The sequence below is a fragment of the Gasterosteus aculeatus genome, chromosome 1, assembly GCF_964276395.1.
Source record: "Gasterosteus aculeatus chromosome 1, fGasAcu3.hap1.1, whole genome shotgun sequence".
Taxonomy (NCBI): domain Eukaryota; kingdom Metazoa; phylum Chordata; class Actinopteri; order Perciformes; family Gasterosteidae; genus Gasterosteus; species Gasterosteus aculeatus.
Genome location: NC_135688.1, coordinates 27544304 through 27559305, shown reverse-complemented (window position 1 = coordinate 27559305; position 15002 = coordinate 27544304). Strand labels below are relative to the sequence as shown.

Genomic DNA, 15002 nt, shown 5'->3' with positions numbered 1-15002 from the left:
CCAGAAGATGTAACTTAGAATTATCAGTAAGACGAGGTGTGTAATTAAACAAGTTGTGATTCATTTACAATCCGATGCATAATTCAAGAGAAAAGAATGAACTGGCTGTAACTAGTAGCAGGCTCTCCAAACAGCACCTACACGGCAATTACACATGAGGGTGTGTGTGTGTGTGTGTGTGTGTGTGTGTGTGTGTGTGTGTGTGTGTGTGTGTGTGTGTGTGTGCGTGGGGTTACATCCACTAAGCTAATGGCTGTGTGGACGCGGCTGTCTAAACGTGTTCATCTGTAACATTTTATCCTGGTTCACCTCACTCAGCCACACGCCACAAGCACACGCACGAGCCCGCGAAGCAGGAGAGGGCAGGAGGGGAGACACAGCAACACGGAGAGGGGGGAGAGGGAGAGAAAAGGATCCACTTTACACAGCAGGGAGCTCCACCAAAACTCTTACAACTCTTTTTGTATTTACATTACATTTAGCTGACGCTTTTATCCAAAGCGACTTACATTGCATTTTTAATCCATGGCGTTTTACATTTTTTCCCCGGGGTAGCAATTAGAGGTAAGGTGTCTTGCCCAGGGACACAGCCGGGGCTCGAACCGCCAACCTTGCGTTTCCCGGCGCACCCTCTCTACCCACAATTCTTTCGTAAAAAATGTAAAGAGCTAATGTCGTGGAGATGGAACGACTGAATGATGCAGATTGATGAGGAACAGAAAAGTGATGGCTGGTGAATTAAAAGGTCCACTGAAGAAAGCGTCACAGTGTGTCGGATGTAACTCAAGAAGAAACCTTATTTTTCTTCTTGATTAAATGTATTCCCATTTAAATGCCAGAAAGCTCAGATTTAATGACATTCATTTCTTTTGATTTAATAATCTAAATTGGAGTTTGATAAACATGGGGTATTATTTAGTGACAAAAAACATTTAAAAAGCTTTAACTTAATATTTTTCATCAGGAGACACAAATACGGAAAGATCTTACGTATATCCTTTTTGGTAGAACGGAGTCCTGACCAAATGTAGAGAAAAGGGAAAATTTTCTCTCAAACTCTCATTTCCAGTGAATTATTTGGAGATGCAGCAACATTTAAAGCCAAGTCTCAATAGGAAGTTGCTACGAAGGCACCGCATTTTAAAACATCCTATTGACAGAAAAACAGGAATCTATTAATGAGACAGTTTCAATAAAGACGCTCCAAACTTTTACTGTTGCTCTATTTAACTATGAATCTGAGAATCCGGTGTAGGAAGACGGATCCATTCTGTGGCATTAGACCACTGGCATGCAGTCACAGCGACTAAAGTGTGACCTTTGAGTTTATATTATATTGCATTGGAATATTTTGGAGCTCTGTTTTTTCTTGACCCCTCAACGGGAAGCATTATCTGATGCTTTGAAATGCTTCGGAGTGACTTATAAAGGCCACCATGAGCAATGCAATTACAAACACTGAAAGAGAAATATTTTCCTTTTGGTGTCAGTAAAAGTGCTTAAAATCTGTGATTTGTGCATCTATTCAAGATTGTGACTGAAGTAGCATCACTTTACATAGTTTAATCCTCATTCAGAGCAAAATATTTGGTGTCCACTAATAATGGTTTGACGGTGGTTATGGAATAAAATTAATTACCGTTTCTAATATGTTCATGAAAATATGCACAGTTAATTAAATTGTACAATGTCGTTTCCGCATGTTTATCAGCTATTAATACTTCACTAAGAAGAACGAGATATGACTTATCTTTATTAGATGTTCGTCTATTTCCCCCTTGTGGCTATTTACTGAAACTACAGCGCAGCCATACTTTAGTGTGGTGATTTTAGATTTACATATCCACAAACTGAAAACCAGGACTAAAATAAACTATTTAATTTGGTGAGACCCTTAGAACGTGGACCACGTAGACTGAGAACTGAGACTTGTGAACGTGTAAGAAAGAGGAGTGCTGAGAGTGTTTCTCAATAATGAAGTAGAATTCGTTATTTGATTTTATTACCAATGTGTCAATACAAATGTTTTTTTGAATGCTTCAGACACGCGAGGCCACAGGAGGATTATCAAAATATCACGCGTTGATAGTCATTTGACTGAAGTTGTACCGTTTCCGAGATATTCGACACGACTGACGGAATACGGCCGACGTTGAGCCGCGTTCCAATTCGTAGCTGGGGGACCTTGGTGAGGTACAAGGCAGACTAGGTGAGCAACTTTCAATAGCATTTTAATCTTTCTTATAGGATATCAACTCTTATAATGTTCCAAAAGGCACCGCTCAGTTTTTAATCACCGCGTTAAGTGAGCTCACGTGCCGCACCTTACTCCGTGAAGTGGTAGTGAACACCTCCACATTTGGAACTCGGCCATGATCGGGTCCGTTGCGTCCCATCGAAACAGGAAGTTTTCAGAGCACAGGCGAGCCAGTTAGCCGCGGGCTACATGCGCGCTCTTCACGTTTCAACAAGTGATTGGTATGGTATTGACTATCCGTCATATGACGACAAGCTATAAACTCCGTGACAAGTGTGATTATTTTAGCGGGGATTCCGCATAAACAGCCTGGAGATTAGCCGACTAGTTAGCAGTTAAGCTAACAGTAAACTGGTCACGAAGCACGTAAAATAACGTTTACTGTCAGCGTGCTTTTTCCGCATGATCGTCCACATTGCGTTGCAGTGTCTTTTACCATCATATCGTATTATCTAGCTGACCAGACGGTACCGTAACATGAAGTTATGGAGGAGCGTAAGCTAAAGAGAAAGAGTCCCAGGACCTCCAACAACACCGATGCCCCGACCGGTGGCTCCGGCCGGAAGAACAACGCTTCCTCCGGAGGACGGCACGTCGGCTCCGGCCACATCGCCGGGGCTCGCTCCAGCCAGAGGAACAAAAATAGGAGGTAGCAATGCGGCTGTGACTGTTTTACCAACATTTGGATCCAGTATTTCACCCTTCCTCTTGAAGGGGGACTGTCACGATCTGTAATCGCTGGTGTTCTGTTGTCCGTGTCCCTTTCAGGGGAGGGAGAGACAAACCCAGGCATCACATGGGTGTAGGTGGCAGGTCTGCTCTGAACCAGGGCCAGGCAGCACCGATCATCCAGCACTCCTTTCTGACGGATGTCTCAGATGTTCAGGAGATGGAGAACGGCCTCCTCAGTCTCCTCAACGACTTCCACTCAGGGAAACTACAAGCATTTGGTAATTGTTGGACTTTTCACCAGAAAACATACTATGGCACATGTGTTACCAGCTGCAAACAACCCTGCACAACTTTAGAGAGTCATAGATATAGATGACACTGCATGGTAAATGAACCTTTATTATATGTTATGTAAAAGGCCAATAATGCCCCCTTCCTGTCAGACAACGAGTGCTCCATTGGCCAGATGGAGCACGTGAGAGAGATGCAGGAGAGGCTGGCACGTTTGCACTTTGACCTCTACAACGAGGTGGACGAAATGCCCGAGGACCAGAGGAAAGTAGCCTCCGACACCAACATGGACAAATTACTTCTTAATGTAAGACTGACATGGTCCTTTCTATTGTTTGATGACTGTAGCAACAGATGTTGATATGATAATGAGATGAAATGCAGCACATTGAGCTCATTGTGCCGTTGCATGTCATTTATAAAGCACCTCGACATCCCAGCGAGGACTTAGCAGCTTACCCTTCTCCTAAGGGTTAAACTCTTAAAGGGTTTAATTAGATTCTTGTTGCATATTGAACCGGATCAGGTTTAGAAGGTGGTCAAATATTTCGGCAAACTGCTGTAATGTATGAAAGGTGTTCTCTCTCTCCGCAGCTTGAGGAGCTGAGTTCTTCCATGTATCCTTTTGATATTCAACTTGCACCGGTTTCCCCTTGGAAAAATAAAAGAACAACTTCTCTGCCTTCAGGTTCCCGACCGTCCAGCGTTAATCTTGCGAAGCTCTTCCCACTTTTTGCTGTTGTTCCTTTACTCTGCTTCTCCAGTCAGAAACTGAACCTCGCCGACTCCCAAGAGGTCCCGAGGACTGCCAGTGTGTGATGCGTGCCACTGCAGCAGACACGGTGAAGCCAGTTCCAGGCACCTTTTCTCTTTAAGTATTGTGGCAGTTCACCAGCAACAGTACTGCAGGACGGGTCTCCTGTAAGGTGTCACAGCAGGGATGCACTAGATTCACTGCATTTACTATTTTTATCGTGGAATACTGTAGAATCTGACTAAACGGCAGGATGACAGTAATCAACCTCCTGAGATATGATTTCTTCTGATAAATCAGATACCGGGTTTTCTCACTCTCACAGTTTTATAGAACGAGTAATGTGAATAATATTTTAAGCTACAGTACGATGTAATCTTTAAAAATTTGCAAAGGTAAAGTCACGTTTTTTAAATGGTTTAGATGCGCAATGCATTACTAACCAAAGTGATATTGATATAAACCACTCACCTAGTTTTGTCCAACCAGCGATTCTTCCTTGAAATGAAAATCTTCAGTGTTTATCAGCTTGGATTTAAGTGTGTTGACTTTGACCTTGCTCCTGTAGCTATTCTCAGATGTATATATTTATCAAATCACTCTGTTGCACTTTGTCTTAATTGTTGTCTTGGCTCAATAAGTGTCTTTAATGCCACAAACAAACGACCGGGGGCAAACCTATTAAAATATAAAGTTTATAACATAGAGCTACCCAATCATGCATTTTATCTTAGACAATAAAAAAGGTTTCCTGGTGGCATTGTAGTGAAATTTAAACAATAGGAGCTGCGCCGTTCGATAATTAGCAGCAACCCCAGTTTGTGACTTTGCATCTCCTGCTCGATGGGAGCGGCCAGACATCAGCTCCAGCAGCCTGTGTTGTGCCGTGTTGAATATATTTGCACATATCCACAGAACATGCAAAACACATCACTAGTGTGTTGGTTTGACGCTTGAAATGACGCTGAAAAATGAGTGTTGACTCACAGCTATGCCTTAATGTTTGATTTAAATATTGTTGCGTTCTACCCTTTTGAATTGACTTGCACGGGGCAGGTTCTGTCTTAAGATAATATCGGATCATTTGATGCTGCTTTAAATGTGAATCCTACCTTATTTTGTCACTTCGTGTTTTAACCAGTGTTGGAGTGTTTTACTAAATGTTTGGTGGTTGTATTTTCATTGCCCTAATAAACATGTGGTCTGAATATACTGGCTACAGCTTTTAAGCAATCCATCGTTCCACCTCGTGTCCTCTGTGATGTCATTTTGTACTTGAATCAAAGCAACAAAACTTTGAAGCTACGACTTTAAGAACCCTGCAGATCACAGCATTGTAGAGCTTATGTATCAGGTTCTATTAACACCCGTATTCTCCTCAGTCTTCCTGCGGTATGCTGAAGATATGACACAGTCATAAGTCACTGCATTGATCAATTCATTGTAGTCTGAATGCGGTCATCAGACCAACGAGCTGCGTAATCGCGTGTGATCGCGTGCTTGTACACAGCGTGGACGGCTTTCGTTACTCATTAATGCGCACGAGGCCGTGTGAAGGAACGCGCCCGTCCTGCTGTTGGTGCGTCTCTAAGGTTACGCAGCACAGCGGTTTGTATCCCTGCAGGCCGAGGCGGTGGAGAAGATGGAGGCGAACGCGAGGTCCACCCCTCACGCGGGGAAGCGCGCGCAGCTCGGCGGGACGGACCGCGGGACCCGTTTCAGCAGCTGGACCCCCCTGAACCACAGGGCGGGCAACCTGCAGGTTCGACCCGGCCACTTCGTTTCTGTTGAGGGCCGCGGTGTCGTGTCGTGTCGCCCCGCAGCCTGCACGAGCCTCGCAGATTAACGCCCCGTTTTAACGCGGGACGAACAGGCTCGCGGGCCAATTAGTCTGATTGCAAACAGGTGCGCAAACCCGCTCTTCTTTTAACTTCCGTTAATGATGACGTTAAGGTAAATCCATTATTTGATCATTTAATTGCATATTTGGGAATATTGCGAGGTGGTTAGTAAATGCAATGTAGTAAATGCTTATTTGAACTTACTGGACTATTTTACGAAGACGGGCTTGTAGGAGTCATTCGTTGAATAAATGTCTTTGTCATGTAGCTAACTAACGTTATCTTTCTTTTCAAGCCAGACTCGACTTATAAAAACACAGTCAAGACAAATCAGACAAATTTTCCGCAACTGTTTTCAAGGAAATGTCAATTTACGTACGAATGTAAATTCTTACTAAAATGTATTAATAAAGAATGCATCTACACACAGACCAGTATGATGTCAAAACGACACTACATGGAATTTAAAACTTAAAGTGACTATCTCCACTTGGGATTGATGGCAGATCCCCCTCCGAGAATATCCAGTAAAACATCAAAATAAAAGCCCTTTAAATCGTATAAAAAGGCTTTAAGGATAACAGAGAAGGTGTCAAAGAGAATGATGACATTCTGATATAGGATTTAAAAATGAAAACCTTTCAAAATCTCTTTTGTGACCTAACTTCAAATCATATTAACAAGCCAGTCCATCTGTTGTCACACTGGATTTAAAATGAAATGGTCAATAGTTAGTTAATAACATGCCATGAGGTGCACCTTCCACATGTTCCTGACTAAGTATAATGCTTTTTTCATGTCCTTGTCCCATCTGCTTGCAGTTATTTGAAGAGAGGACCAACCTTGTGCTGCACTGGTTTGACCTGTGGACCGACAGACAGAGGAAGCACCTGTTGCACTCTCTGTTCACGCGCTGCACCAAGTCCCAGCTCAAGTAAGCGTTCTTGGTCCCTTCATGTCATCATGACATCATGTGTTGACACAACTCTGCATTTTTTCAGGTACTGCAAGGACTTGCTGATGGAGACGGTGCCTGTGACTGAAGCGGACTTCACGTCTGTGCTTCCACGCTTCCTGTCCCTGTATGTGTTGTCATTTCTGTCGCCCAGGGACCTTTGCTCCGCTGCCCAAGTCAGCTGGCACTGGAGGGTCCTTGCAGAGCAGGTGAGAGGCGAGGTGTTTGCTGTTTCCTGCAGTTTGCGCCTACTACATTCAGACATCTTGCGTTCCCTCCATCTCCCTCCTCCCAGGACTGTCTCTGGGCTGGCCGCTGCATCTCAAGAGGCTGGTTCCTTCCATACACTCCAGTAGAGAAAGAGTACGGAGCGTGGAAGAGCCACTATGTCTCCTGCGTCTCCACGCTGGACTGGCTCACCCCCAGGGAGGACGCCGAGCGGTACGGGACCCTCAATCGACAAAGCACAGAGACGATAGAAGAGGGTGAGGAGGAGGAGGAGGAGAGGAGGAAGGAGAGGAGGATACGACAGATGATCAGAGACAAACTAAGAAAGGAGAAGGGTGAGTAAAAAAACACAGCAAAAGACACACAATCTGAAAATCCTGCACAGTTATTGAGGTCATCAAAGATGCAGGTTTATTATTTTGTTCTTCACCCGTTGCAGAACACTCTATGAGAACCAGGAAACCCTGGGGCAGCTACACTAAGCCACAAGGAGGTGGAAGGGATCAGACGCGGAGGCCCAACTCTGGAATAACGTCCGTCTCTTTGCCCGCGCTCTCCTGGCCTCAGAGGACTCTGAGGTCTCCCAGCGTCTGTCTCAGCCTGGACAGGGAACAGCCCCTTGCTGCAACCCAGAGCTTGCAGAGAGTCCAGACCTCCAATCCTCACAGGTGATGGTCTGCTGATTTTATAATGCAGCCCAATGTCGGAGCTTGTCTTAGTCATGTTAGACACATCTGTTTACATTGAGACTGAAGCTGTGATGAGAATGTGAACTAAACCTCCATCATGTTTCAGTGAAAGACTCAGCAAAGCCAGCGGAGCGCTGTCCTCCTTCACCGCCAGACCTCCCCTGCCACAGGTGACCCCTCCTACCCTCTTGCTGCTGATCTCCAACAGAACTCCGGCCTACGAGGTAAATAGTCTTAAGTCAGCATCTATTTAGTATAAGAAAAAAAGTAGTGATGAAGTGTGGAAAAAATAAAAAGGCTCATGGGAAAGTGAGCGTCTCCTATTGCTCCTCGTCTGCTGTTTTCTCCCGGTGCTACATGTAGTTGGTGCTGAGTGGCGTGAAGGATGGCGTGGTTGTGGTTCTGTACGACCACAGAGGGACTCTCCCAGCTTTGTTAGCCCAGGTGGAGAGGACTCTTTCTGGGCAGAGAGCTCAGAGGCTGGGCCTGCTGGCTCCAGGCGGAACGGAGGAAGTCCATCTGCTCCTTGGTGAGAATTAATATTAGTTTGTATCTGAATGTGTGGAAACACTGCCGGGTTCATCAGTTAGGATTCTGTGAAGCACATCTGCTACAACCACTTGATGGCTTCTTTTATTATGATGGAACCTTTTCTACATTGTTATTTTGAACTGTACTGTATATAACTATTAATTCTGTTAACCCCCTAAAGAGCATTACTTTTCTTTCTATGAATCTGAATTCCATTTTGTTTTTTCTTTTGTCGCTTCAGGTTGTAGCCTCTCAGAGAGGACGCTACTGACCCCGGACCATAAAGGATTCTGGGAAAAGCTGGGTGGCTGGGTGGCACCAACTGGGGAAGGTGGAGGGATTGACATCTTCTGCGCGCTGGCTGCTTCTGGTGGGGGAATACAGACACACACACACACACACACACACACAGTCTTCTCTGTATCCCAGATCTTCCCACTCTCTCCTGCTTTCTCTCTCTTCCTCAGCATCTGGCATTGCTCTCATGCAGACTCTCTCTGCTCTGACGGGTCTGGAGGTTCTAGCGCCGATGGGTTTTGCCGCCGGAAGTTTCCAGAACAGTGAGTCGTCGACTGAAACACCTCCGCAGAAACCGCTTTATTAGACAGCGGCATCTAGCAGCGAGTGTGACATCATTGTCAAGCATGATGTCGACTCCGCAATAAATAGTCTGCTTCTTTCCCCTCTCTCAGTCCTGAGCGAGTGGTCTGACGGCGCCGTGCACACCGGACTCTCGGAGCAGCAGCCGGCCTCCCCGGCACGGCAGTTTGTGTGTGAGAGCGTTCTGCAGGGCTGGTGCAGACAGGCTCAGTGGATGGAGGAGGCTCTGGGGGAGCTGAGGGACTGCCGGGGGCCGCAGTTGCAGAGCGTGAGCCTCCAGGCCAGAGGCCGGGCGCTGGGTGGGTTTCATATGTGTTTGAAGATTTCAACAGCTGGAGCGTTTGCAAGTTAAAACAAATGCCGACGCGGACTGTGTCCTGTAAACCTCCTTACAGGTCATTTCCTTTGGGAGAAGATCTCCCTGGAGGAGCTTTGCGTGTCCAAAGATCTAAGCGAGGCTCTGACGGAGGGACTCACTGCTCTCACAACACAGGGAGAGGTGGGCATGTTTGCTCCACAGGAGCAGAACAAAAATAGAAGGTTATTCATGTGTGTTTTAGGTTGCGGATAACGGTTAACAACTCTTTATTTCTGCTCTCGCATCTTCAGACAAGAACTCTGGAGTTTCTTGCCAGGTTCCTGATAAGATGGAGTGATGAGAAGGAGATGGAGGGAGAAGAGACCCGTGGAGGAGGAAAGGGAGAAAACAAAGGATTGGAGGATTTCTCATTTGCGCTTCACGACTCAAATAAATGTGTCGGCTTGGTACTTGAGCTCCCACAGGTGTGTGCGTGTGACTTTAACATTCAGAGGAGGTTGAAGCAGCAGATTAGATTAGATTCAACTTTATTGTCATTGTACAGGGTACAAGTACTGAGGCAACGAAATGCAGTTTAACATCCAACCAGAGTGCAAAATAGCAATAAGTGCAGAGTATGTGCATATGTAAAGTGTAATAAGTGAATAAATAGATATGTACAGTAAAAAATAGTTTTGCAATATGAACAGTAAGAACAAATAGGCAGAAAACTACTATTTTGCAGATTCTGGAGAGACGCTGAGCCTCGCGTTGTTCACGTGCCGCCATCATGGAGCAGGCTTCCTCTTTTCATCTCGGGTTCTTTATATCTGTCTTCAGATGGTGTTCGATTGGAGAGGTGCAGCTGCCAGAGAGCTCCACCACAGCGAGTGTCTTTATCTGGGGAGACTGGGCTCCGTGCTGAAGGTGGGTAACTGGTAGACTATAACATGACAAACACCAACAGGAACTTCAGCTGCATGTTGAGAGGCTGAAACTGTGTGAACATCCTAAATAAATGAAGCAGCTGGACCCTTTCAGCAAACTGAGGATTTTATTTAATACCTTTCTAAACTATACATTGGTTGATGCTTTTGCAGCTGCATGGTGGACTTCTGCCTGCACATGAGATGGATTATTGAGACGTTTCAAGAGCAACCACACACCAAGCACGTGTTGTTTGTTTATTTAGATGCAGCCAAGGCTCAGAGATCTGTCATTATTAAATTATATCAATGCACTTATCGGACACTTGCTCTTTTGTGCTGAAGGTGTACCAGGAGCCGCTTACTGCAGCTCTCAACTCCAACAGAGCCATCCTCGGCTACGCTGACATACACATTGTCCTCAGCCCTGTCACACGAGTACTGGAGCTCAACAGGTACACGATCACAAAATATCAAAATATGTGTGTGACACTGTCTTGTTTGCGTGCCTGTGTGGACGTGATCGACGTGCGTTTGCAGGGTGTTTCATGCAGATTTACAGGCCCGGCTGCAGCAGTGGGGTGCAGAGCAGTGTGTTGGAGATGTGCTTGTAAAACTGTGCTCAAAACTCAGGGTCTACACCAACTACCTGAACAATTACACCACTGCCCTCATCACCATCGACAGGGTACGCCAATGCATGATTCCACCAACGGGTTCTGAAGCGTACAGCAGTCTGAGGAAGCTTTGCCTCTGTGTGATCTCAGTGCAGGGAGACGAAGCCTCTGTTTCGGGCTTTCCTGAAGAGAGCGGACAGAACTCTTGCAACACACATGCTGAGGTGAAGTAAACACTCATATTTTATTTTTTTAGAGGAAAGTTATCGTCCATACACCACCAAAACAGTATCAATTGATTGAAGCGTAGTGTGTTTGTGAAGTCTGCAGGAGCTTCTGCTGTGTCCAGCCTGGAGAATTCAGGAGTATGTGACTCTGCTTCAGGTGTTGTCTTCACACACGCACATCAACCACCCTGACCACACACACCTCTGCTCTGCCCTCAACACCCTGCTGGCATTCAGGGAGTTTATACAGAAGGTACAAGCCGCAGCACGGCAGCGTGGAGGCGGGACCTCGCGCTGTGTTTGATTCTGCATTTCTGTGCCGAGTCTCATGAACACGCAGATGTTTGCTTCCGTTTCAGTTGAAGCGCAACTCCGAGAGAGACAGCGTGATGGAGGAGACGCAGCAGATGATCCAAGGCTGCCCGGTAAAAACACAGCTCCCTCCTTCTCCTCCACGCTCATAAAATGTATGCGTTTGAGTGCCTTCAATATTTTGTGTGTGTGTGTAGAGCCTCAGTGAAGGAAACAGGCAGCTGATAATAACACAGGATGCTGCTTTGCTCAGAAGCTCTGATGAGCAGATTCCTGAGTCGCTCAGGTGCGTGGTGTTTTTTTATTTCCATTCAATGAAATATATATATATATATATACATATATTTTTATGCACTACGGTTTTGACTAAGTGGGTTTGTGTGGCCGCCGGTTAGGACCTACGAGCAGGTGTCCGATGTGGGTCTGTTCCTGTTTAACGACGTCTTGCTGTTGACGCGGCGGAACGTGCGTCACACACCGTTTGCGCTGGCTCACCGCAGCACACACACCTTCCTGGCCTCTGTGGCGCTCTGCAGCCTGGCTGTGAGGGGGCTCATACACACTCGCTGTGAGTTTTCACCATGGAAAGAACACGACGTGGGCTGAATGTTGGCACAACTTTCATTATCTTTGGCCATGTAATGGATTATAGATGTCTTTTCCTGTAGATGTGCGCCATGCTTTTGTCCTGGAGGGTCCTTCTCGTTCTTGGGTTTGTGCCACAGAAAGAGGCGAGGAGAGAGAGCGCTTCCTGTCCGTGCTGCGTTCGGCCATGAACTCTGCCCTGACTCAACACAAGTGACCACGGCAAACCGGCAAGAGGAGGTTTGAGTGCCACTCCTGGCCTTTTCTATATATGTTTAACGGCAATTCTTTTTCCACACCACCCATGACGTAAATACGTTGCACTACCGCCCCTCTGTCTGAATTCCACCTTGAAAGTATTCAGGTTACAGTTTAAAATATTAACAAATATAATGCTGTTGTCACAAAAATACTCAAAAATGGCATAATTGATTGTGATACATTTTTTTTGCATTTAAAATATTTTGAAAACATTGATTGATACAATCAAAGTATTTTGTCACGTTCTGCACACTTCACTCTAAATAATTTTTTTTCTTTTATGTATCCATACTTCAACACAATGCTGTTAAGAAAAAAAGCTAAATAAATCACAATACTCAGACAGTCTGGCTGATGCTGCCCGTTATTTCGGCACTGTGTTGTAGCTGAATTGCATTGGATATTAGCAAGTTCTTTGTTTGTTGTTTGTAGTTTCCTGTTTTGTCTGTTGTGTCTTGTACTGTACGCTTACTTACCGTAAACTGGGAACATGCGGGTTTTCCTTGTGTTGCATTCATATCATGCATTAATTCCTTTTATATTAAACCAGTAACATTAGCTGAACAATCCCAGCATCACAAGTAGCGTCTTCTCAGTAGATCCTTTATATCCAGCAACAATTTTAGTAAATTCTATGTCATTTTATCATGTGATTTTTATATAAATATATACTGATTATAATACCAATGATGTATATTTTAACTTCCTTTTTCAAAATGTTGATTACCAAATATATAAACTTGTAGATTTTTTTTCTATGAACATCTTTCATCAATCCTTTCATCTGTTCCAGGTATAAAAAGTTTATTGACACATTTCAGATATGATCACTGTCAAGTAGCTGCATTACGACACATCACTTATACACTTATGTACATTATTGCCACAATAATTAAAAATCTCATTTAATTGCTGCATCATTGTCAGTACGCCGACTAAACATCTTCATTACTGAGAGATCAATACAAAATGATGACAATAGAACAACATGTAGCGTACCTACTGATCAAGTATAACTTCTAACTTCACACCAATCTGTGACATTGGAACTACTTTTTACATTTTTGGTGAGTTTTTTGACAGATAAAGCAGCGTGGAGACATTAAACACATTGACCCAAAACACTGATGTGTGTTGGAGTCTTCAGAGCACCGCAGGTGAAGATTAGGTAATAGTGGAACAGTTATATTCTTAAGACTACAGAACTTTACTCTACTATGATTATTCTTTTCTCTTTTGTCTCATCTGTTATTTAGTTCATTATCGCATGTGACTTTGAGAATGATGTAAGCTGACAGCTTTAACATAATGTGGCATCACAGTCGGCGGTTCACCAGATTTGGGTTGTTGTTGTTGTTGTTGTGCTGATCGTTCCCGCTGACCGGAGGAGCGCCTGGCGGCTGACCCTTGCTCCGCGGCCCCGGGTTCGCCGCCGTGCCGCTGGTGCCCTTCTGGCAGCTGAAGCCCTTTGGCTTGGGGATTCTCGTGGGTCCCGGGCGCCGGATTGCTTCTAGAGGAATCTGTGGATGAAACACGGATGTAAACGAGTGACTTAAGGCACAGACGAGAAGGGAGAAGTGGAGCGGTGTGCGGTGCGTCGAATCGCTCCACCAGCTGAAGTGTTTTCAGTAGACTCGTAAAGATGTAATGCTGATGATGACCACTAGATGATATCAGATCCTATCTTATGGGCAGTAAGTGACCACAGTGCCAAACTGTTACCACATGACTGCTGCACTCAGGTTCTGACTAGTGTTCCAATGGAAATCATAACAACCTTTCAATAATGTTGCATATTCATGTTACATTTTAAATAACATATATATGTTATTTGGAATTACTTTTTACATTTTTGGTGAGTTTAATAACATATATATGTTATTTAAAATGTGCTCAACGTTGAAGGCTGCAATAATTGTGTTTTATCTTATTCAGTGTCACATAAGTGTGCTTTCATCAAAGATGGGTTGGAAAGGGAAAAAATCAGGTGATTGTAAAGAGGAATCTATACTGAAAATGATTGTTAGTTGCAGCCCTTGAAATTACATATTGTTTTTTATAGCTGTCTGGAATATCTTAGTTTATCACACAGCTATACACTTATAGCAGTGTGTTTGTTGCCTGGAAACCAGTGTTTGTCTTGAGCAGCACAATCTGCAAACAAGAGAAAATATCGTGGGAAACATCCCATTTCTCAGCTTCTCAAACTGCTTACTGCTGCGCCTGCTGTGTAATCACATTTCAATCAGTGTGTTTACTCGTGCCGCAGCGTGCCAGGAGACTGAGGTAGTATCGGCCCTCACACAGTAGAAACAGTATCCTGTTTACTGTGATAACATGTTTCCATCATCGCCAGTAACCTCAGCAAACGGAGCGCCGCGCACCCCTCACTCGTCCCGTTTTATGCTCCTCTCCTAAATACTCAACCGCGGTGATTTTGATAAACAGACACCGTGTGATACGAGCGATGATCCAAAGTGGAAGAAACTACCTGTTATTTAGTGCAGTACTCAAATATCCCTTCAAAATGTGGGTGAGTTGTAGTGTATTCATTGTTGCATTCAATCTTTTCAAGAAGCAAAAGCACAGCTTGGTTCTTTTTCCGTTGGCATTTTTGCAAAATTAACAATTTTTACACCACCCAAGACAATCTATTGTAATTACTGCACCGTTTTAGATACCTATATGTCCGATTGAGAAGGAAGAACCTTTGAGCTCCCTTTTCCACATAATCCCATCGATCCGGTCTACACTTTTGCAGCTGAGTGAAACTCCTCAGTGCTTCCATGAGTTTCTTCGCACCGCTCTACTCTCTATTCCCCAGCAGCGTCCCGCCTGACAAAAGCACTTGGCTGTGTTCAGTTTTTGAGATTTGACAAAAACCCGCAGTGAACTCTATCCTTAAATACTCATACGGGGTATGCATTTCAGAATAAATAGGGCTCGTGCTCCAGCGAA

General features: G+C 44.7%; 3 protein-coding genes across 5 annotated transcripts in view; 2 read left to right on the top strand and 1 right to left on the bottom strand.

The window, feature by feature from the left end:
* Positions 1-438: 438 nt before the first annotated feature.
* ccdc28a (coiled-coil domain containing 28A) lies at positions 439-5207 on the top strand. Its single transcript, XM_040160255.2, has 5 exons — positions 439-2906; positions 3026-3207; positions 3373-3527; positions 3815-3837; positions 3985-5207. The coding sequence occupies exons 1-5, from the start codon at positions 2743-2745 to the stop codon at positions 4037-4039; spliced, it is 579 nt and encodes a 192-aa protein (XP_040016189.2). The 5' UTR covers positions 439-2742; the 3' UTR covers positions 4040-5207.
* A 193-nt stretch (positions 5208-5400) lies between these two features.
* Positions 5401-12389, top strand: ect2l (epithelial cell transforming 2 like). 3 transcript variants are annotated; one of them, XM_040200169.2, is made up of 21 exons: positions 5401-5736; positions 6637-6749; positions 6817-6979; positions 7066-7333; positions 7438-7666; positions 7794-7911; positions 8051-8216; positions 8460-8588; positions 8686-8778; positions 8911-9117; positions 9214-9317; positions 9428-9601; positions 9957-10043; positions 10388-10497; positions 10583-10730; positions 10810-10883; positions 10983-11139; positions 11246-11311; positions 11396-11484; positions 11594-11766; positions 11867-12389. In XM_040200169.2, the coding sequence occupies exons 1-21, from the start codon at positions 5617-5619 to the stop codon at positions 11998-12000; spliced, it is 2922 nt and encodes a 973-aa protein (XP_040056103.2). In that variant the 5' UTR covers positions 5401-5616; the 3' UTR covers positions 12001-12389. The 3 variants fall into 3 exon arrangements, 2 of the variants coding, with proteins under 2 accessions (XP_040056103.2, XP_077957053.1); XR_013467355.1 differs by having other exon boundaries at positions 5417-5736; positions 10990-11139; XM_078100927.1 differs by having other exon boundaries at positions 5417-5736; positions 10676-10730.
* A 442-nt stretch (positions 12390-12831) lies between these two features.
* The window catches only part of filip1l (filamin A interacting protein 1-like), a 46657-nt gene continuing 44486 nt past the window's right edge, over positions 12832-15002 (bottom strand). Inside the window, exon 6 of the mRNA XM_040198105.2 lies at positions 12832-13564. Coding sequence (XP_040054039.2) covers positions 13361-13564 — 204 coding nt within the window. The 3' untranslated portion in view covers positions 12832-13360. The remainder of the gene's footprint in view (positions 13565-15002) is intronic.

What these genes read in the sequence shown, in the direction of transcription:
- ccdc28a (XM_040160255.2), top strand. Translation starts at nt 2,743, where the DNA reads ATGGAGGAGCGTAAGCTAAAGAGAAAGAGTCCCAGGACCTCCAACAAC. An exon ending in CAGAGGAACAAAAATAGGAG is followed by an intron (nt 2,907 to 3,025) that starts GTAGCAATGCGG and finishes TGTCCCTTTCAG; the next exon opens with GGGAGGGAGAGACAAACCCA. An exon ending in TGGACAAATTACTTCTTAAT is followed by an intron (nt 3,528 to 3,814) that starts GTAAGACTGACA and finishes CTCTCTCCGCAG; the next exon opens with CTTGAGGAGCTGAGTTCTTC.
- ect2l (XM_040200169.2), top strand. Translation starts at nt 5,617, where the DNA reads ATGGAGGCGAACGCGAGGTCCACCCCTCACGCGGGGAAGCGCGCGCAG. An exon ending in CCCTCATCACCATCGACAGG is followed by an intron (nt 10,731 to 10,809) that starts GTACGCCAATGC and finishes GTGTGATCTCAG; the next exon opens with TGCAGGGAGACGAAGCCTCT. An exon ending in AGATGATCCAAGGCTGCCCG is followed by an intron (nt 11,312 to 11,395) that starts GTAAAAACACAG and finishes GTGTGTGTGTAG; the next exon opens with AGCCTCAGTGAAGGAAACAG.